Source organism: Cebidichthys violaceus, unplaced genomic scaffold, assembly GCF_023349555.1.
Source record: "Cebidichthys violaceus isolate CVI_PGR_0920_01 unplaced genomic scaffold, fCebVio1.0.p SCAF_7, whole genome shotgun sequence".
NCBI classification, from domain to species: Eukaryota; Metazoa; Chordata; class Actinopteri; order Perciformes; family Stichaeidae; genus Cebidichthys; species Cebidichthys violaceus.
This window is the reverse complement of record NW_027176927.1, coordinates 14,439,861-14,462,095: the sequence shown is the minus strand read 5'-3', so window position 1 is coordinate 14,462,095 and position 22,235 is coordinate 14,439,861. Positions and strand designations below refer to the sequence as shown.

Here is a 22,235-nt window from a genome sequence, read left to right as displayed (position 1 = left end):
AAAACTCAAAATAGCATATCAAAAAAAGTCATGGTATAGCACATCGGAAAAAATCATTAAAGTCATAGAATAGTTTATATATAAAAATAACATTTTAAAAAAAAGTCATGAATAATATTATAGCATGTCAAAAAAGGTCCTAAAAAAGTCATAATGTAGCATCTCTTAAAAAAGTCATGGTATAGCATGTTGAAATAAGGTCATCAAAAAGTCACGGTATAGAATGTTGAACACAAGCATAAAAGTCATAGTATAGCATATCTAAAAAAGTCATATTGCATCTCTAAAGAGTCATTGTATAGCATGTTTAAAAAAGTATATTGGATAAAAGAACAAAAAAGTCATAGTATGTTGAAAAAAGTCATATTAGATGTCAAAAAAATAATCATATATCATATATATATTATCAAATAATCATAGTATAGTATGTCAATAAAAGTCATGTTGTATGTGGAAAAAAGTTATAGTTTAGTACGTTTGAAACGTCAAAGTATAACAGTCAAAAAAGTCAGTAGAGTATATTGCAAAAAGTCAAAAGTTACAGTAAAGTATGGCAGTAAAAAAAAAGTTAGGGTAGCATGTCAAATGTTAAAAAAAGTCAGTTATAAAAATGTCAAAATAAAGTCATTGCTTAGTATTCATATAATGCCATGTCCATCTATAGTTCATTTCACACTATGGACTATACTATGTCACAAAAATTGTCATAGTTTAGTAAGTCGTTAAAAAGTCATAGTATAGTAGAACATAAAATAATCTTAGGATTGTATGTCACAAAATAAAATCCTAGTTTAGAATGTCATAAAGTCTTAGTATAGTATGGATTGGACATGCACATTAGCTGCATCCTGTTGCCTGTTCAGTTAAAATTAGACCAGGCCAAATCAATGTGTAGTTCAACTGGCGTTACTGGCCATCTCAGTTTGTCACTCTCAGTTTTCCCAGTAAGTTTTTTAACTACTGATGTGCTAGCAATTTGAAACAACCTCGGCTAGATTAACAAATATAATTTCAGTTTATATCATGGCAAGGTAAATCTATCCACTGGCAAATTGTCACTGTGATAGAAAAGCATTGAGCACCTTAAGACTCAATGCTTCTTCCAGATTATATGGATTTGTGTCAAAAACTAAGACAAATAAGATGCTATGCAACAAATACATTAAAGCATCTTAATGGCTATTTTTACTACATCTTTCAATTGTATGGTTTTGCATAAATAAGTATCTAACACTGTTGGGGAAGAAAAAGTAGACAACAGAAAACTTAAGCCTCTTTATTTTCAGTCCACACCACCCATGCTTCAAGTCACTTTATGTTCAAGAGCATATAGAGGTTGATGACAAGCTTACCAATATAGCTCATCTGGGGTTTACACATGGCCGTCATACAGACCTCACTTGGTCTTGTTTAAAATTCCTATACTTCCACAGGTGTTATGGATCTAAATGTGATTATGGTTTGCTTTTAATAAATTGCAGAGACATAACGACGAACAAGACAACTACCTACAAAAAAGGGGGGGAAAGGTCGGAGAATACAATTGAGCATCAAAAAAGCACAAAAAATAAAAATCAGCTGAAACAGTCTCAGCAAATCCAGTGCAACCCAAGACATGTTCTGCTTTATTCTAGCTGATAACTAAAGACAAGGGCACATATTTAAGAATTATATAATTTGTATATCCTGATCATAATTCAAATTTGTCAATATACATTTTCCCTGAACAATTATTTTTGCACAGTACCTTTGAATTGTATAGATAAATTACAAAATGGAGTATTCCCTTTCCACCAGACACGATTTACTTTGTAAAACCCCTGAATGACTGACAGGCAGAAAGCTCTTATGCAGTTAACATTTTATATTGCTACATTTTTAACAAAGATTAACAAAGGGATTTTCAGTTTTGCATATTTTCTTAGGTTTGTGGATTGGTGTGCATCTGCAATTATGTCAAATTATTACTGAAATAGCACCAAAATACAGACACCTGACTATTTAAAGGCCAGGCAATATTTTAAAAGTGTTTTAGAAATAGTACATAGCAAGTGTGCAGTGCAGTTTAATCGTTAACCACAAAGTGATTAGATTTATAAAATGGCAAAGAAGTAAACAACACTAACTGTATATTACCAGACACATAAAGCTGATCCTCAATCAACACAGACAAATCGAACCGGACAGTGTCGACCACCGACTTGTCTTCTATCACAGGGTCACTGTTAGGATTTAATCTTCTGCAATGGATACAAGTAAACTCAGAGCTGTGTTTGGACACAGCTCAAGGTGACTGTTTGGTACAATTATATTCTTTTAGAGCTGGCTTGATTTAAAAATTATAAAAAAGAAGACTACTTCGTTAATGCATACACATGATTCAGGTTGCCTTCCTTTTAAAAAATAGGTTTTGGGGATCAGTTCAGTTGGAGAAACAACTGAAGCTTGATGTTAGACTTTGTCTAAAAAGCTTATATAAAAAGGTATAACCAAATTATAGCTCCTGTGAGGGAAATATGTATATGTTTACATTTTTAAAAATACTTTTTTTGTTTTGTTTAAACCATAGTTACTCATGAAGTTATTTCAACATATAGCACCAGCTTGTAGATCGTGTCACGCCTTGGGTTTGGTCTAAAGAGCAAATCTGTGCTGCACTAAAATAGTGTAACCCAGACAGCAGTGAGACAAATTGACAAATCTTCAAAGAACTTAAAGTGCCACTCCAGTCCCACTCCAGCTTCCCAGACTTCAGCTATCTCAACCTAACCACAGAACGCGTTTCCTATTTATGACAACTGATGGGGAGCTTCAAGCATTTCCATGAGGAAAGTGTCAATAGGTGTGTCACCGATCAGCTTGAAAAAGAAAAGATGCTCCAAGCACTTCAAGCCAATGGATCGCAGTGCTGGCAGTCGAAGAAGAAGCTTAGCAAACCTGCAATGAGTAAAAAAAAAATAATTAAAAAAGGCATCCTTTAGTTTGACAAGATGAACAATAAACCAATCATGTTTGACGTTGACATTCTACATCGTCAAATTAGAGTGACAAACAGGACTAGGCCGAGCTTGTGATAGTTGAGGACATTCACCTTCCCTGCTGCTCTGGGTATTTCTGTTTGCAGTAGGCTTCCAATGATGCATAGACTTTTTCTCTAAGAAGCTCCACCTCACCGGTGTTGGAGAGCCCCTTAGCATCTGCAAGAAAATATAGACAATATATTCACTCAGGTGTGAGATGCTTAACAATACATATTATGTAAAAAAGCTTTCTTTTTAGATATCAGCATTGCATAGTAACCTGGGTTGAACAGGACGATGGCTCGGAGGCAACCCAGCTCTGTTTTGTCCATTTGCATATCTCTCATTTTATTGACGAGCTCAGTAAGAACCCTAAATAATGACACATTTTGGAAAAGGTTTCAGAGTGTAAAATACAACAAGCATAATAAGAAAATTACACTAATCTCGTTGACTCAAACTTAAATTACCTGTCAAATATGGCACCGACCTCTGCACTCTGCACGCTCTCCCTGTGTTAAATAAAACCAGTTATTATACAGATACTACATGTTTGTGAAAAATTAGACAAAGGCATTAGTTGCAATATATTTTTGAGTATGCGGGCAGTTTTTTGTCTATATAAATGCACCTGTCGAAAATTGCTCCAACTCCTGCGCTGTGTGCACTGTCGCGCTGCAACTCAGACGCCAGGAGAACTCCGTCCTTCAAACCAATGGAGCGATGGGAGAACGAGGCGATGAGGAGCTCATTCCACCCTGACAGATGAAATACAATCAAACTGGTAAGATATAATATCAGTCAAAACATTTCAGTGGTTCTTAAGGTGAAACTACACCCACAATGAAACGCTGTTTTAAAAAGGAGATGTCTTTGAGTTGTGCAAAATTCCATCCTGAGGTTAGAAGCTGAACTCTGTCCACTATCTCCATTGACACATCAACACCCCGTGACATCTTACGAACTAAAGTTATTATTGCCAGTAAAACCCCCATGGGACATCACGAACACATAAAAACAGTAAATACATCGTACTGTCTTCACATCAGGTGACTACGCCCACCACGTAAATGGTACTTGGGCTCACTCTAGTCCCTCCCACTACAGCTACAACTGTTTGTACACAGTTGTGTTTCAAAACACAACTGGACAAAAAAAAACTTTGATAAGAAGAAAAAAAAAAAAAAAAAAAACCTCACAAATACCAAGATTCAGGCTATCAACAATATTACCATAGCTTGGAGTTTTCACAGGTGTCAATATTCAAGTTGCTTTCTATCTTAGATTTGATGTAAAAGCAGCAAAAGGTTAACAAACAGGCTTTTACTCGGATTTAAATATTTCCTTGTGTTCTTACTTTTAACACTGTGTGGTAAATTTTAGAGTTTCGTTATTCGTATGTGCAAATTAAATGTATTAAGAATTTCTGCACAGCACTATCTTTAGTTGAATTTGAAGGTGCACTTCCAGATGGGTCACTCTTTTGCTCAGTTGTACCTGCACGCAGGAGGATGACCTGGTCATCAAGGGGCAGTTCAGAGAAATGAGGGATTCTCTTTGCCCACTCCACCAAGGCAAACAGCTGTTTGTCCGCAGTCAGACAGATGTTGGTAACTGCATCATGGGGCTGAAACCAAACAATAGATCATGTTTTCTAAGTTGTACATCCAAAACTTCCAGCAAAACAGTAAGCCTGTACGTAAGAGCATGTTTTTATTTAGGTTATTCTCATGACATGAGGCCCAAAGCCACCATGCTTTTGCAAAACACAGTGACTTATATAAATCTATTGATTGCCGTGTTGTAACCACTCACAGAGTTGCCTGCAGAACCACCATCAGAGTGAAGCTCAGTCTTCTGCTCCACAGCAGTTTCTGCCTCTAAAATCTTCTCGACGGGCATCTCCTCATTCACTCCGACACTGAACTCCAGCTCTCCTTCACGCTCTCTGTTCCTTTGGCGCTCCTCCTGGACCGCTGCGTCAGACAAGACATAAGGAAACAGTGGTGGGGGGGGGGGGGGGGGTACAAGGAATGAGATGATGATAAATACTGAAGAATGAATAAAATGAAAAGTGATGAATTTATGGGTTAAAGAGGGATATTATGCAAAATACCCTATCTCTTTGCAGGGTTTTTGCTGCACTAACAAAGTCAAATTCAAATCCTCTGCTGGCTTGACAAAAATTATAATTATGACAATAAAAATAGATTTGAATTCAGTGGATTGCTGTCAATTCAAACTGAAGTGTGGGCAATCTTTGGTACATTCCATTCTAATTCAGGGAGTTAAGAACTGATTATGAAAAGTTTCTTTGAACATTTTTCATTTCCATACTTTTTCTACTGTGTAGTGAACTCACAATAACATAATTAATATCCATCATGACAAAAGACAGATGAGTTTACTTCCATTATCAACAGAAGTAAAGTAACTGGCAGGTTGAAGTCACATGCATGAGTTTGTTATTAACATGCCAGTTAGCTTACATGCATTACTTTAATGAAACAAAATCAAATACTAAATTGTTAAAGACAGAATAACAATGCATCTAAAAATCTATTGTTTTTCCCACCCCACATGAAATGGCAGCATTCCTCCAGAGTGGTGCTGTCTTAACAGCACAAAGCTCAATGAGGACAACAGACTCTAGCAGGTGAAGTTTGTTAAAAACTTAATGGCAGTAAAAAAAAAAAAAAAAAAAAAAAGAGATTCTAATGTTGTCTACAGCAACCCAAAAGGAGACTGTGATCTCAGTGAGGTGGAAGAACAGACACTGTTGTCTGATCCAATATATTCTGACTTCTCTCAATCAAATCAGGAAAAAAACAACAGAACTGATGAAAACTTATAATCTACCCATCTCACTAGCAGATCAGACACTGACCAAAGTGCAGCCATTACAAACTGACATGGTGATTTAACTGGTGGCAAAGCAGTGTACAAACGTTATGTGCCTAAATCTGGAGCTGCACAGACCTAGTGAAGAGGCAACACCTCTTGTAACACATGTATCTTATACATAAGATACTTTAAACTGACCTTGTGGCCTGTGAAGGCCTTAACTAGACATCTTGTGCTGCTTCAACACCAATCAACTCCATCGGATTTAAAATACAGTTACACAGCAAAGAATGACTGCTGTCTGGCTGCTTACTTTACAGAGCAGTCTATCCTCACAAGGCACTACGACACAGCAATCCTTGCCCTCCATCACTTCTGGGTACGTTTTCACACATAAATCTTCCAGGGGACAATTTTGCATGTCTAATACAACAGGCTAATTCTATAAGTAACATAAAAATACAATATCTTTAAGATTTCATGTCATACTCATCCATCCCTCATCTTTTCCATCTTCTTTTATCCACTTTACATGTTTGATCACTATTGAAAGATGGAGAAAGGGTAGAATAGGAGAAAATGAAGAGAAGAGATGGAGAGGGGTTAGTTATATAAACCAGCCCCAATACACTCGTCTCTACTCTTTATCTTATCTAATCAAGCATCCACCCTCACCTACGCCAGGAATAGTAGTAATCCAATATTACCTAATCAATTTAAGTGGGCTTCCTTTAGCATAATTAGTCATTCTAAGAAATCTAATTGACTGCCAATGTTTAAATCGTTCTAAAAATGTATATTAACTCTATGTTGCTGAAAACTCCAATGTATGTCACCTTTGTATAGTTGCATGTATGACAACTCGCGACAAAACGTGTTCCTAAACCTTCAATAGCCAAATGAACTTTAATTTCTAATGCAACCCTGCTGCTTGCATACCTTCCCTCTTCATGCCCATGGCCAGGCACTTCTGGTAGCGGCAGTACTGGCAGCGATTGCGCTGGCGTTTGTCGACCAGGCACTCTTTGTTATCTCTGCAGGTATAGCTAAGGTCTTTGCGCACAGTTCGTTTGAAGAAACCTTTGCAACCCTCACAGCTGTACACTCCATAGTGCTTGCCTGTAAATTACACAAATAAAAAAAGGTAAAGTTAAATGCTGTTGGGAAAAAAATCAAACAAAACACCAAAGTGAAGGCCTGACATAACATGTTATATTAGCAACAGTGAGTGAGATCCATTTAGTTCAAAATATTGAGGAAAAACAGGCAAAAACATCTGACAGTAGGGTATTATCCACACTAAAATGAAATAAAACTGTTCATAGCTGATGTGTCACTACTGCTAATCCTGCTCTTAGCGCCCTCACTCACCAGAAGAGCGGTCTCCACAGATGACACACATGCGTTTCTGAGACAACATTATTCCAGGGCTGTGAGATGGCATAGGCCTCAGGCCAAAGGGAGGCTTGATATCTTCAGAGTTGCTGATTGAGTGCATCCCTGATATAGGTGCTGAAGAAGAGATCTGTACCCACAAAGCAACCAAAAAAATGACTTTGGTTATTTGTATGTCATATTAAATTACAACACTACCTTTTGCATTATCCAATTTTGCTTATTGCACTTTTGCCCATACACCAGTACCCTACAACTACAGCAGATTAATCCCATAAATACAAGAATTAAGCCCACCATAACATGAATTCACAGACTATTTATGGCAGTCAGTTACCTGACTGTTGCTGATGGGTCCAAATCCGAGCGAGGGTGAGACCACTGGGGAGTTAAGTGAGGGACTGATGACTGAGAAAGGAGAACCCAAGATGTTGGTGGGGCTGTTGGAGGCTGAACTGTTGGGTTGCTGTGAGGACATGGCTAGTAAGTTACCCAGTGTGGAGGAAGAGGTCCTGTCTGAAGGATATCAATCTGAGGGGGACACAAAAGGACAATATTAATTCTTCTGACAGAGCTTGTAAATAACCTCTGTCTTTGTCGTAACTGGTTGTGATTGGAAGGAGAGCTGAAATCATTGACAGAGTTTTACTTGTCAAATATTTTGTTAATCTATCAATCATTTAAGTCATATTTCAAGGATAGTTGCCCATCAGTCTCTGGGACAGAGGAGGACGTTTTGAATAATTAAATATCGTTGGGTATCTGTTGGTCAGACTAAGAAATTGTAATGGTATTTTTCGCTGTGTGAAAATAATCGTGCGTTGTAGCCCTAGTTTCAGGACACGGTGACGTTAACTATCACATTTGCCCACAATTAACTTTCGTCAAGACATCTCCCAATCTAAGACCCTAAAACAAACCTGACACATATTGAATGACACGCACATACAGTACATAGATGTGCTAATCGAATATGGTTGGAACCATTTCTTAGCTAACGGTAGCTAAAAAGGAAGCCCAACATCCACATTGTTTTACAATATTTGCCGTGTCCAAATTGGTCCAATTTGAGGCAAACACATTGAGATTTAGCAAGTGTAAGAATGCGTGTTCAACCCAAAGAAACCTTTAAGTAAGCTACATCAACAATTGCTTACATTAGTCAGTGTTTGTTAGTTAGCTCCTGTGGCGTCACAATAACGTTACACGTTTACTCAATGTTGCTAGCCATACGCAGTAACGTTTACATAAACATTACTACGTGGAGAACGACATTAGCTTGGTTAATGTTAACCGCAAACAAATATACAAGAGCCCGTGATTCTTTTCATGAATTAGTACAATGTATGACCAATAAGGTCCTACGTTTGCGTTTACCGTTAGCAAGCTAACGTTAGCCGCAAACGATAAATGATCGAGCCCCCCTAGCGACAGCTAACATTAGCTTTGGCATGTGTCTGTCTGACTTATTTTGCATTCTGTAGCGTTTCGTAAAACTAAGAAAAAATCATACCGCGTTAATATTCAAGAAATGCGGAGCTTGTTTGCTCGACGGTCATCGAACAACATCAATAAATCGGCACAAATAGCGCAGTGGTTTCGGCGTACTTACTAGCTAAGATTAACGTTAGCCCGTTAGCTGCAATTACGGCTAACTTGGCTAATATAGCTAAGATTAGCGTAATGCTCGGTTCAGGTTGATCGTCTGAGGAAGCGGTTGATGACAAAACAGCTCATGGTCGTTTGAAGGTTGGAATTACTTACCAGACACACCTTCGACGCATTGTTGAAAACAACTTCACTGTACTCGTTGTAATCAGACCAAGCGACAACAGGCCGACACTTAGATCCAGTTTACTTCAACTTGACGCTGTTGTTGTTTACAGGCCATGGTGGCTCAGTGCCAGTATCCCTTGAGCCGAAATGTCTCATGGGACCACCCATAACAGCGCTGTCATATGACACTCCTGCAGCATATGCGCATCTAGATGTATTATGTGGACACGGGGATTTCTGTTGATTAACGAAATAGTTAAACATTTACATGACAATTATGAAAATAAAATAAGATTTACAGTTTGCTATAACTTTCCCTCTAGATATTGTTCTGAAATTAAGCAAATGGCCCTAAAAAAAAAAAAAAAAAACTACTCCACTACATGAAATATTTAGGAAGAAGTAATGGAAAATTACATGCAAAGAAAATTTGAATATACTCTGACACAAGATTCCTACTGGTAAAACTCTCAGGTACCTGTATTTGGCAAAGCAGACCTAATCTGAGCAAACTTTTGGAAAGCCACACCTAGAAGAAGGAATGCATTTGCCAATGACAGGAGGGGAATATACTGTATTGCACAACTTTTTTATGCTCCAGCGATGTTGAAGGTTTTCACCATCTCAAGTATTTAACACAGTGTTCTTTTGTTGTAATCATTTGTGCTCATCTTTGAACTTCCTTCTTTACGGGGTGAAGAATGACTTGTACATGTAACAGAGTTTTTCAACCCCTGGGTACAGAAATGTCCAACAATTTCTACTAAGCAGCATTTACTTTTTCTTTACACATGGTGAAATTGTTTAAACTATTCTTTTTGTCAGCACAGTACAACTGGTTTCTATGAAGAAAAAAAACTCTAGGTCTGCACTAAGTTAGACACAGCCTCCTGAAAAGTTAACATTTTCCATTTAACGGGATCCAACAGACCCCAATATCACAATACTGTTTTTGTTTTTTTGGATTGATTTTTTTCATCACTCAGATGGATTAATTTCACATTTGAATAAATAAACACAATGATTATACATGGGTGTGTATATTCACACCCATTTGTGAAATTAATATGATTCAATAAATGGGCCAGTGATCATGGGCACTTGAACCACCAACCATATGATTAATTGTTAATGCTCTCCACCAACTGAGATAATTAGAATTATATGTGTTAGGTAATCCATAGTCATTTTTACATAACCTGACCTGATCAGTGATTTTAATCCAGTCCAGAGCATAAAATGTAATTATATTTTATTTTTGATGCAACCTGTTGCCAAATAATGACAGATTGTAGATCATTCATGTATGCAGATCAAAAGTAGTACACTGTTTAATGTAGCTGTTTTCATATAATGTCATCTCATGAGCCATGTGCCTTACAGTATGCGGAAGAGAAAAAGAATCTTGAAGAACTGCTTCGTCTGTAACTACTGAAGAGGTGTCTCTTAACAAGCCAAGTGGCATTCTTACTAAAAACACTGTGCTGCTCACAGCTGCTATAGCAACTTACTAGTTGGTTAAAGCTTGCTTTTTGTTTTGCTGTTTGCCATGATCATGATTGAAAACAGATGGATCGTGAGAAAAGGGACTCAAACACTGTATCTGCTTTTTATCTCAGGTTTGAACCTTACATGCATGTTTTCCTCATATCATAATTGTAAATTTATGATCCAAATGTGGTTGGCTATTTGTGAAGACAAGACTGTTGTTGTTGTTGTTGTTGTTATTATTGTTAGTATTCAGACTGCTGTAACATGCTACCTGTAATTTCACAGGATTTTGCTCCTTTACTCTGGGATCTCCAGATTGTCACCTAATTACCATGACCAAGACCTACACTGAAGCAAAGACCTATTGCAGAGAGATGTACACTGATTTAGCAACAGTTCACAACTCAACGGATATGGCTAATTTAATCACTATAGTTCCCAGTACCATTGCCAGAGCCTGGATAGGACTGGAGACTGGAGATGTGTGGATGTGGCATTGGTCCTGGCCTGATCAAAAACTGGATTTTTTAAAATGGAAGGTAGGAGAACCACAAATGAAGAATGAAGATGCATGTGCAGCAATGGATCAACAAGGAGAATGGATTGAAAGTGACTGTGGGACCCAAAGAAGTTTTGTTTGTCATGGTAAGTGAAATGGCAATATTGCAATCAAAGTTATTTCAGATGGCACAAATCATGTTTAAAAGCAATACGTTGCAATGGTCTTTGTGTTTAAAATGTCAAACCTTTGTGATTGCAGGCAACAGTGATATCAGTGGTCTCATTTTTGTTGCTGAGACCAAATCATGGAGGGACGCTCAAAATCATTGCAGGGGCTTGTCATCGTATCTCATTAGCATACAGTCAGCAGAAGAGAATGAGGCAGTACATACTGTGTCTGCGTCACAAAATGTGTGGATTGGACTCTTCAAAGATTCCTGGAAGTGGTCTGATGGGAGCAAAACATCATTCCGTTACTGGAAACCCCGTCAGCCTAACAATCTTAGTGGGCAGGATTGTGTTGCTGCTATATTCAGAGATAAAGGGCAGTGGAATGACCTGAAATGCAACGGCAAGCGCTTTTTTGTTTGCAATGGGGGTAAGCAAAGTGATCTTTGTGTTATATTATTATATTATGTTTTGTGACCTGACATAAGACACAACAGAGCTACATCTATAATCTGTGTTTATGAATTCATTACTTACTCTTGCAGCAAGGAAATCAATTCCATCAACCACATATCAAACAAGTACACAGCAGATGTCAGCAAATCAGACAACTCTTCAAAGCACTTCATCTCAAGATGTGATTGTAACATATCATTTTACTTTGGCTACTACCAATCAATCACACACTACCAATATTACCACCGAAGAAGCAGAAACTGCCAATAACCTGATGACACCAAATACCACAGATCTTGTGTCAAGTACCCCAAATACTGAGCTCAACAATGCAACTACAGAAATGTCAACTGTGACACCTACAAAGCAACCTCCCAATACTACTGCACAAGTGACCACAGACAGTGTCTCTACACTAACAACACTGATGGGGACTTCAGCCCAGACCACTACACCGTCCTCAACTCTAAAGCCAACTGAAAACAGTCAAAGTTTTCCTACAGGTATGTTTCAAATTATCATGTGCCTTTATGTTCATTTTGCATAAATGTCCATGATGAATGAAGAACTATTTCTCTGTTTCTCTCTCTGTTGTTTTCCTTAAAGACAACCTGATACTAATCCAAGAAAATATGACATGGATTGAAGCTGTGGGTTACTGCAGAGAGCACCATATTGACCTTGTCCACATTAGCAGCAAAGACATTCAGGGGAAGGTGGCTGAAACGGCAAAGAACGCCACATCACTTCATGTTTGGATAGGTCTACGGTACACTTGCAAATTTAACTTTTGGTTCTGGACTAAGTCAACTTCTGGCTGTTACCACAATTGGGCCCCTGGACAAGGATCTGAAAGGAAATATGACTGTGATGTTACAGGTGCCATTGAGGCCACTGGGAGGCAGCAGTGGGTAGGCTTGCCTGAGACAGAAAAACTGAATTTCATCTGCTACGTATGCACTGGATGAGTGTGGAGGGCCAGAGTCACGCAGATGATAATGTTGTTGTTGCTGCTTACATAATGCTTATTTTTTTCTGTTTTTGATTCATAAAGTGTTTTTGACAATGGTAACATCAGTGGACTTTGATGAACTTCAATAAAGACATCATGGTTATTTTAACGCTAACGTATGACGTCATACTTCTGCCTTTGTTGAAATACAGCTGCCGTCACTATTGTTGAGACTGAATTTCATTAAATATGAAAACCTCATGTGGTGTGTAGGCGTGCACATTCACAGTCATGGGCAGCAAGAGTAATGTGAGAACATTGATCTGCTCTATGCCTTTCACTCAGGGGTTACTATTTGCATGTTGACCCCCTGGGTTGGGCCCAAGATTGTCTTTTTTGGACCACCAGAGTGTGGCCCCGATCCAGACTGCCTGCTGCCCTCTCTGACCTGACCTTCACTAGCGGCCACATGGAAGACAGAGCTCACAGACACTCACCTTCCTGTCTACACCCTTGAGTTACAGAGAGCATCTTTACCATGCTAACTGGAAATGATACAACATTTTCCCTGATTTGTCAAAATCTCAAACTGACAAAAATGCAACTGTGAATTGGCTGTTTTCACTGTTATCAGACAGCTTATTAAATAGAACTGATCTTTGGAGAAACATCATGTAATTGCCTTTGTATTTTCCGTTCGCTTTTCACAACACAGTACTAATGTCCCTTCTTTTTTTAAATTAAATAATTGGCGTCAGATAAATATGAATGGGATTTAACTGTCAGTTGGTACATGTTAAAGTATATGTTCCTTGAGGTGGAAAGAATAATACACCACAGGAAATAAACTGGGCTTAATACTGTAAGCTATTCTGACTGCTATCAGTGAAAACTATAAACAAATGGCGATAATTGGTGCACACTGAAGTGAATCCTTAAACCCCAAACTGATAAAGTTATACGTATTTATATCCCAATATGCCTATAGGCCTTTTTTTGGAATGAAGTGACCCTAATATTATTCACCACTTTGAATGTTACCCAGTTATAAGTATAGCACTTACACAAATTATATTAGTATATAAGTATGTTTTTATCAGTGAATAAAATAACCCATTTAACCACTGAATACTAGTATGCACAGTTTGTAATCCACCGCTGCATTTTGATAACTGCTTTTGCATCCACAATGAGGGTCTTGTCACTTGTCAATTACCACGGACCATTACACATGAGTGTGTCATAGCTTAGTTTCTCCCTGAATAGGCTTTGGTCAGTGAGCCTCCCATCAGTTCAATGTTAATGTCCCATTGGGTCCAGTCAGTCAGTCAGTCTCTGGACTACCCCCTCACCTCCTTTTCTCACCCTCATCTCCTCTTGTTGCTGTCCAGCTGGCTCTGGCCTCTGACCCTTTAACCCTCACTCCTGACCCCTGAGGACATTCCCACGCCACACCCTTTTGTGTACATCTCTCCATGGAAACCCAGTGGTCACTCCCTCTGCATTTTTAGAGATTATGGTGATAGACATAATTCACTTTCACTGGGATCAGTGTAATGCAACCTAATTACGCCTAATCCCAATTCAAGTATGAGGTTCTACAAAACTGAAATGTATATTTTTATTAAGAGTGTGTGAAAAAAATCTTACCAATATAGGACATAAAATCTATCCTTAAATGTACATGTCAGTTAATCATATAAGTTATTAGCCTCACTAAATACAATGCAGATTATATTTACTTAATCAAAAGGTTAAATGCAGCAACAAAATGCTGCTGTCTGAGGGTCCAAAACATAGAATATATTTTTTAAATAACTATATAGTTAAAAAAAATTGTACAAATATTAATTTTTAACTTTACATCTATCTACCTGCCATGCACACTTGTTTCCTTTCCTTTCTCATTTTCTTCTCTGAGTGTGCACCCCTCCATAGATCCCTCCCTTCCTTTCCTTCTGTCACTTTCACAGTTAATTGTAGAAAAGAGATTTTCTCTATTGAGGCCTGGTCTCTTAGGTAACCCCACTCCTGCATGAAATGAGATGGACAGAAGGAAAGAGATAGAGAGGGGGACATGGACAGGCAAACTGAACAAGCAGCGGTTGAGGACAGATGCAGAGAGAGTACTTTACAATATTTTAAAGAAGTTAGAATGAGCAACAGTTTTATATTTCATATGCATAGGAACACATCATTAATAGCTGCTTCTTTGGGACTATTATCACTGTATTATTGATGGTGCAAGATGTAAGTATGAAAATATTTACTTTTTCACATGTTAGTACAAGTTAATTCACTAATATGCCAGTCTACAGATAATAAATAATGGGAATTGTTCGATGAACAATATGTAGATTTTTTTAAAGCATTTAGTGGTACAAACATTTAGAACATGGATTGTATATAATCTTATTTTAACAGCTACTCTTTAATTATATTTTTTAATGTGCGGCCTGCTTTCCTTTGGCAGGTCATTCATTCTTTAAAAAATGCCAGTACACTTTGCTGATATATATTTTTGCATGTTTTTCTGAATGATTTTATTTTATGAAACCAACCATCCTCTGCAGGAGTTCCTCCCAGGGCTATATTGCGGTTCATCCCAAGTTTGACAGGGAGTCTGGTGTTGATTGTCCAAACGCAATTCTTGTGTTATCCAGGAGTTGTGGATGGACATCATGCCCCCGACTCTCATTCACTCCCTCTTCTTGTTACTGTGATAATACAGCAAACAGCATTTAACTTATTATATATCATGTAGCTGTGGGCCAAGAAAGGACTGCATTTTGATTGTTTGTTTGACTTTGCAGGGCTCATACTGGATTGTAAGCTATTTATTGAATACAATTAAACATTTGTGATTTTTAACATGCTTCTCAATCAAAAAGACATTTTTCACATTTTTCAATTATTATTAAAAAATTCCAGGCCCTGTCCTTTTCAACTCCACGAGTTCCCTCTAGTGGACTGCCATTTTTTAAATTTTCTGTAAAGTTCTGAAAAACTGAAATTGTTTTATTTGTTTTAGGTGTGTGAATATCATAATATCTTGATGAAACAAGTAAACTAAACATGTGGATCAGTTATTTATCTAGTTTTCTGGACAGATGAATATAAAATAGAACAATTTATCTGGCTATGTGGGGAGAATTTGATTATTAATGGATGAAGAGATGATAGTTGGTGAAGCGAAATGGAGGCTGACAGAGATGTTTCTTTCATGTGCCAAATATGTCTTTGGATTATACAGGGCCATGACATACCCGCTTCTTCATGTATACAACAAAGTGTATATGTTTACAACTTAAGTGTATTAGCTTGATTGTAACTTAACATGAGCCAGTATTTTTCAGTTCTTTGAAACTAGCTTAAGATGCATGTTGATGGTACAGTTGATGGTAATCTGAAACACATGTAGGATATTCTGAAAATGCAATTAAAATTGTTTTTAATGAGTATCATTAAGTGAACAATTTATGTACTATTGGTTGCATATTGATACAATCTTTTATTAGAAATGATGGCTGGAAAAATGGAGGCAATACTTCTGTGAGACTCTGGGATCAGCACCTGGAGATTAAATTCATCCACAAATCTTGAGATAAATGTTTGATGTGAATTAACAATAAAGACATACAAATCTGATCCATTTACTTGCAAGTTTGATGAATGTTGAATGTACATTTTTAAAAAAAGAAGTAATTCTCTGTCTAATCACTGTGTTTAATCTTGAATTGCATAATGTATCCTGTTACACTTGAAAGAAAAGATTAGGTATTGTTTTTGTAACTGTTAATTGCATCTACATCAAGTGGTTCATATGGAGGAAAATAAAGTGTCTGACCTTGTCTCTGCATGTATTTGTTCATTGCTGAGATCACAACCTTGTAATAGTCGTGTCATAAAATGTGTCGTTGTCATAAAACTGTTCGATTTTACCCGATCAGAACACATTCATCAATTCATTGATTAATACACACGTGTAAATTATAAAGTTACCAATAAACTACACAGGACATTTATGTGTTAAATAAGAGGCTCTTGTAACTCCTGATAAGATATACTAAAAGTCAGATTCACTAAACTGAAGAAATTGTTGTTATCAGGGAGATTACAGCTATACTTGAGCTTTACTTTGCAAGTCATTCCTGAACCAGTAAACAGTACTCCCTCCATCCCAAACCCAAAGAGCAAACTTGATTTCTTGTAAATCACATGATTTGGGGGAAATCTGGCTGACTGCACTAACCAATGAGAGAACGGGTACACATTGTGAAACAGAAACACTTTCCATGCTGCAAGCCAAGCAGTGATTTAAAATGGACTTTTATAAAATCAAACATGTTGGAGTCTGAAAAGCATCTGTCAGTCAACTATGATCTGATCTGTATTGTTAACCTCATATTCTAGATACATCTGTTTAGATCTCATACTTTCATGCATATATAAATTTGCACACACTTGAACCAAAAAGCATGTCACACGTCTGTACACATCAGTTTACATGTTATGTCTGACAGTAGGAGGATTTTCTCAGTTTATGTATTGCCAGTTAGCATGTGATACATGAAACATCAATCTGAGGAATGTTGCTTCTTTCGAAGTTATCATGGAAAAAAACTAAAACAGGGAGGGCAATGAGAGATCCAAGGATTGAGAAATACAGGGGTGGATGAATAACAAAACCCCAGCTGACCAAAAGTTTTTGTCAGAGCAGGCAAAGAAATAGAAGCTGCACAATGGAGTGCTACAGCTTTTCCATACTGTTCCTATTCTTGACTGTGGAGTGTTCAGCGAGCAGGTAAATATAGAAATAGTTACAATACTTATACAGTAAACAAGTGTTTTTAGCATGTACATTAGTACATTATTATCATTTTGTTATAATGTAATATATCAAACAAAATATGCAACAATGCAGATGTTTGTAGGCATAGAAGTCCATGAATGCAAAATATAGCAAGTGTAAGTGTTGTTTCCCCTTTTTGTGCAGGTTCTTCATCTCAGCCCCCCATGTGTTTCATGTGGGCGTTAATGAGAAAGTGTTTGTCCAGATGGGAAACTCTTATCTTAATAATCCTGTTACTCTCCACCTGGAGCATGAGAGTAGCGGTACTGTTGTGTCTGGGAAGGCAACCACTCAGTGCACTACGGTAGAGAGGATCAAAACAGTTGAGCTCATGGTATGAGAAACTTCCCCACTCATCCAAAAGCATTCATTTTAGAGGGGACTAAGATGTCATTGACCCAAACTTCTAATGTGCATCTTTACAGATAGACAGAGAGCTTATGTCAAGATTGCCTCGACAAAATTATCTATATTACTTTGTGCTGGTGGCAGACAGCCCCTCCTTCGGCAGGAAGACGACAAAAGTTCTGGTATCAAAACACAGGGGCTATATCTTCATTCAGACTGATCAGCCAATCTACAACCCAACAAAGAATGGTAAAAGAAAAGTCAATACATCTGAAAAAAGGTCAACAATGTGAAAGAATGCCCCACTAAAGAATTAACTAATTGTTTTTCAAGCCATTTTATGTTGATTATTTCTCTTCTAGTGAGGTACAGGATGTTTACTCTTGACCACATGTTGAGGCCTAATGAGGAGGTGTTACACATATCAGTATATGTGAGTAATTGAAGAGGACTTTGACTGGTCAACATGAATGATTTTCATGGTTTCATATCATGATTAATGCATTTATCATTCAATTACAGAATGCTGTCGGAAATAGAATAATGAGGACCTTAAATACTGCCAAGGGAGGAATACTCCAAGGCACATTCGCCATACCTGATTTATCAAAGTATGTTAACACAGATTTACAAAAAACTGCTCCTTACATAACAGCAACTACTTTGATATACTGTAATAACAGTATGTTTTGTTGACAAAGATTGGGCACATGGAAGATTACAGCACACTATGAAGATGATGAAGCAAATGCTGCTTCCCGAGAGTTCAAAGTCCAAAAATTTGGTAAGCTAGTTTAATTTAATTTAAACATTTCCTTCTTGTTTTAAATTAACAGATAATATCCCTCTCAAAAACATTTTCATTTTTACACAGTTTTACCGAGTTTTGAGGTGAACATTGCAATGGAGCAGAGCTATATTTTGTTGAAGGCGGAACAGTTTGACTTTTCCATCTTAGCAAAGTAAGTGTTGATTCATTTCCCATTAACCTTACTTTAAGTTTTTGTGTGAAAACAGTATTAATCAATTTTGGCTACTTGATATGCCTAGAAAACTCAAAAACGATGTTATTTGAAAAACATGTCATTGCCTAACCTTGCTAGTGTTGCCAGGTCAGATTGACAGTTTTCAGCTAAACACAACTTAAAATCCATCCAATTTTATAAAAAGCATCCCAAATAACCTTGCCAGAAACCCATGTAAAACCATTACATGCGCAACAGAAAACACATCATAACCATACAAAGCTTTTTATCTGCATCAAATAACCAAAGATAAAATGTGGCATAAATAGGCCATCGTAACCCACAAAAAGCATGCTGTTTTGACAAGAAGGAAAGCTTAATGCTTTTCTATATATTTTACAATACAGGATGATATTATAATCTTTAGGCTGCTTGTTTAAAACGTTACCATACATGTTAGTTACATTTTCAGACTCTTTCTTTGCCTTATCTTTCTCTCTAGGTATTCACATGGCGAGAATGTTAAAGGGGCTTACCACTGCCATTTTGGAGTTTTGGAAAAAGATAAAACCCATAGCCAGAAAATGAAGCCTGTCTTTATCAGGGCACTGGAGTTAACTGGTTCAGTAAGGAAACAGATATCTATAAAAAAATTCATTTCAAGATCTAATTGAATCTGGTAACATTTTGCATCTGTTACAGTACTTGACAATCAACAATTTATGCCATTTCTTGCAGGTCAAGGACGGAGTTGCAGCAGCTTCTCTCCAGAGAGCAGACTTAAATGTGCACCTCCAAAAACAGCAAAACAAAACCCTCTCCGAGTTACAGCAGAGTGGAGCACAACTCTACCTGAGAGTGTTTGTCACCAACATACAAAGTAAAGGATACTCTGTCACACTATAAACCAGTGTTTAAAATAACAACCATATGTTGTAAAGAGAGAATATATTTTATGTTTATAAGAAGAATACAAAGAAGAGGGGGATACTGGGAATAGTATTGTGATTTTTCATTACATCTGATATCTGTATTTTATGACCCAGGTGGTGAAATACAAGAGGCAGAAGTTTACCTTCCTATCATCTCCCACAAATACACCATGGATCTCTCTCGAACTCGCTCATATTTCCTTCCTGGATATCCGCTAGATGTGGTGGTATGCATGAAACTAACACGGGGTACACAGCTATGTATATGACTGTGATGATTTTGTGTGTAAAATATATTGTTTGTTGTCATTATAGGTGGTCATGCGTCTCCCAGATGGCTCCCCAGCAGCTGGTGTGCCAGTAAAGATTGATGTACTAGGATATTCAAAGGATTCTTGGCAAGGCACCACCAACCAGGAGGGGGCAGTGTATCCTGTCTTTAATATTCCCACTGTGGCTCAGATTACTGTTGAAGTTAGTATCCCTAAAACAACTAACAAGATGTATTATCAAATTGATAAACCACTGGATTTTCCTTTGCTTCAGTTTAACTGTTCTCTAACACCCTGACTTCATTAGGTGTCGGCAGATGGCCAGCAACAAAGGAAAGTAATTCAGCGTGCTTCATCTCCGAGTAACAGCTATCTTTACCTGAGTTTTACCAACAAGATGTACTCTGTGGGCGAGTTACTAACAGTAAATTACAACACCGCCAATGGCCCAAAATCTGGGTTTATATACTACATGGTGAGACATAACTGAGGGAATAAAACATTGTCTTTTTTGATGAAGAGAAGCAACAGTTTCTTAAATCTTAACAATTCTAAATTGACTATGTTGCAGGTCTTAAGTCACGGGATCCTAATAAAAACAGGCTCTCTCGTATTTGGTACTTCAGTCAGAGGCAACCTGGAAATAACATCTGATATGGTGCCATCCTTCCGTCTGATTGGCTACTACTACAATGAGCTTGGTGGCATCATTGCGGACTCGGTGTGGGTAGATGTCACGGATGAATGTGAGCTAAAGGTCAAGGTGAGTAAACAGAACAGATACGAGTGCAGACTTCTATTTACTGTGTTTGAATAAGCTACGTCTGTATGCAGCCTGGTACACTTCATGGCGCGGGGAGGGGGTTGGGATGGTCAACAAAATAAGTAACAAACACTGCTTTGGTTGGTGTTTTATCATTATCATTGTCCTTTTTTGTCAACACAAAATATGTTCCTGTCTAGTTTAGTTTCAATTACTGAACTCAGCCTATGTGGTTACGTGTGTATATTTAGGTAGAGCTGAAAGGCCCGTTCCAACCTGGAAAACAGTCTGAGATAGAATTGGATTTATATGGTCAAAAAGCCCGAGTGGCTATGCTGGCTGTAGATAAGGCCATCTACGCTCTCAATGCCAACAATAAACTCACAGCCAATCAGGTAACACTTTCACACATACTCTCTCTCTCTTATAAGACACTGAAGTTATTTAATTCAACCCATATATTATGATCCAGTAAATTCAAGATCTTCTTCCTACTTTTCAGGTGTTTTCCTCCATGCAGTCATATGACCTTGGTTGCTCATACAGCGGAGGATCTGACCCTGCATCTGTACTAACAGATGCTGGCCTGTCTTGTGTATCTCAGTCCCAGTCAATGTGGAAACATGGTATGATATAAACACAATTATTCTTCCTTAAATCCTTGAAAATGTTAACAGGTCAAATGCATTATGCATCTAGTTTAACTTGTGTTATACAGTATATTATACTTCAAATTCAATAAAGATGGTCTCAAGTTTACAGTACATTAAATTAACACACATTTTTTAATATATCCTAAGCTTTAGATAATGAGATGTAGGTTTTTACAGTGTGAGTATTATAAAGGACATGTTTTTTGCCATGCAGATGGTTTCAGTTTTATCCAAAACTAAATGAAACCAAAGGTAAATACTACTACAGGTGGTAGGAGAGAATATTGAGAAAGAGTAAAAGGCAATGATTATAATGTAGTGACTATCCACTTCCTTATCCCATGCTGAATATTAATGCTGTTATGCTACTTTTCCAGGCTTTGGCTGTGGTTCACAAGCTGCTCGGCAAAGGCGTGCAGTGGACCTTGAACAGGAAATGATGACCCTAAGTAAGACAACATTCTGGCATTATGACTCTGGTCTGAGCTAATGTGAGATTATTCTGCAAAGAATATGCTATAAAAATAGGACTTTTTCTTTTTATGTCACTTTCAGAATCAAACTTTTCAGATGAACAGATGCAAGAATGTTGTGTTCGCGGGTTTTCTCTCATCCCTATGAAACGAACATGTCAGGAAAGAGCGATGCGAGTCTCTCTGGTGGTGGAAAAGCCTGCTTGTGCTGACGTCTTTTTAAAATGCTGCCTTGAAGGAGAGCGTCTGAGACAAAAAAAGATACAAGAGGAAGCCCAGAAAGGACTTGGCAGGAGTGAGATGAACTTGTCCTGTGAACATTAAATACTTTACACACCTGCTAAGATTACAATTATCACAGAGTGTAATTGCAA

The 22,235-nt window shown here is 37.5% G+C and overlaps 3 protein-coding genes across 5 annotated transcripts in view; 2 read left to right on the top strand and 1 right to left on the bottom strand.

The window, feature by feature from the left end:
* Positions 1-1,260: 1,260 nt before the first annotated feature.
* On the bottom strand, positions 1,261-9,409 carry rxrbb (retinoid x receptor, beta b). Of its 2 annotated transcripts, XM_068735231.1 has the most exons (12): positions 9,024-9,409; positions 7,597-7,790; positions 7,236-7,389; positions 6,804-6,983; positions 6,354-6,407; positions 4,836-4,996; positions 4,518-4,647; positions 3,652-3,778; positions 3,491-3,532; positions 3,301-3,392; positions 3,092-3,197; positions 1,261-2,937 (listed from the first exon to the last, which is right to left on the bottom strand). In XM_068735231.1, the coding sequence occupies exons 2-12, from the start codon at positions 7,735-7,737 to the stop codon at positions 2,790-2,792; spliced, it is 1,335 nt and encodes a 444-aa protein (XP_068591332.1). In that variant the 5' UTR covers positions 7,738-7,790; positions 9,024-9,409; the 3' UTR covers positions 1,261-2,789. The 2 variants fall into 2 exon arrangements, with proteins under 2 accessions (XP_068591332.1, XP_068591333.1); XM_068735232.1 differs by lacking the exon at positions 6,354-6,407 and having other exon boundaries at positions 9,024-9,408.
* Positions 9,410-10,528: 1,119 nt separating this feature from the next.
* On the top strand, positions 10,529-12,778 carry LOC137891350 (C-type mannose receptor 2-like). Of its 2 annotated transcripts, none has more exons than XM_068735916.1 (5): positions 10,529-10,654; positions 10,812-11,171; positions 11,287-11,625; positions 11,903-12,154; positions 12,258-12,778. In XM_068735916.1, exons 1-5 carry the CDS (start codon positions 10,585-10,587, stop codon positions 12,617-12,619), a joined length of 1,383 nt encoding a protein of 460 aa, XP_068592017.1. In that variant the 5' UTR covers positions 10,529-10,584; the 3' UTR covers positions 12,620-12,778. The 2 variants fall into 2 exon arrangements, with proteins under 2 accessions (XP_068592017.1, XP_068592016.1); XM_068735915.1 differs by having other exon boundaries at positions 11,741-12,154.
* A 4,531-nt stretch (positions 12,779-17,309) lies between these two features.
* c4b (complement C4B (Chido/Rodgers blood group)) overlaps positions 17,310-22,235 on the top strand; it is an 18,530-nt gene continuing 13,604 nt past the window's right edge. Inside the window, exons 1-17 of the mRNA XM_068736490.1 lie at positions 17,310-17,407; positions 17,600-17,789; positions 17,881-18,052; positions 18,166-18,236; positions 18,326-18,414; positions 18,505-18,587; positions 18,678-18,765; positions 19,271-19,394; positions 19,507-19,648; positions 19,815-19,927; positions 20,016-20,174; positions 20,280-20,447; positions 20,544-20,735; positions 20,987-21,130; positions 21,238-21,361; positions 21,766-21,837; positions 21,944-22,156. Of these exons, the coding sequence (XP_068592591.1) occupies positions 17,346-17,407; positions 17,600-17,789; positions 17,881-18,052; positions 18,166-18,236; positions 18,326-18,414; positions 18,505-18,587; positions 18,678-18,765; positions 19,271-19,394; positions 19,507-19,648; positions 19,815-19,927; positions 20,016-20,174; positions 20,280-20,447; positions 20,544-20,735; positions 20,987-21,130; positions 21,238-21,361; positions 21,766-21,837; positions 21,944-22,156 (2,206 nt within the window). The 5' untranslated portion in view covers positions 17,310-17,345. The remainder of the gene's footprint in view (positions 17,408-17,599; positions 17,790-17,880; positions 18,053-18,165; positions 18,237-18,325; positions 18,415-18,504; positions 18,588-18,677; positions 18,766-19,270; positions 19,395-19,506; positions 19,649-19,814; positions 19,928-20,015; positions 20,175-20,279; positions 20,448-20,543; positions 20,736-20,986; positions 21,131-21,237; positions 21,362-21,765; positions 21,838-21,943; positions 22,157-22,235) is intronic.

What these genes read in the sequence shown, in the direction of transcription:
- LOC137891350 (XM_068735915.1), top strand. Translation starts at nt 10,585, where the DNA reads ATGATCATGATTGAAAACAGATGGATCGTGAGAAAAGGGACTCAAACA. An exon ending in GTATCTGCTTTTTATCTCAG is followed by an intron (nt 10,655 to 10,811) that starts GTTTGAACCTTA and finishes GTAATTTCACAG; the next exon opens with GATTTTGCTCCTTTACTCTG. An exon ending in AAGAAGTTTTGTTTGTCATG is followed by an intron (nt 11,172 to 11,286) that starts GTAAGTGAAATG and finishes TTGTGATTGCAG; the next exon opens with GCAACAGTGATATCAGTGGT.
- rxrbb (XM_068735231.1), bottom strand. Translation starts at nt 7,737, where the DNA reads ATGTCCTCACAGCAACCCAACAGTTCAGCCTCCAACAGCCCCACCAAC. An exon ending in AAAAGATGAGGGATGGATGA is followed by an intron (nt 4,997 to 6,353) that starts GTATGACATGAA and finishes TGTCTGACGCAG; the next exon opens with CGGTCCAGGAGGAGCGCCAA. An exon ending in GTCGGTGCCATATTTGACAG is followed by an intron (nt 3,393 to 3,490) that starts GTAATTTAAGTT and finishes GTCATTATTTAG; the next exon opens with GGTTCTTACTGAGCTCGTCA.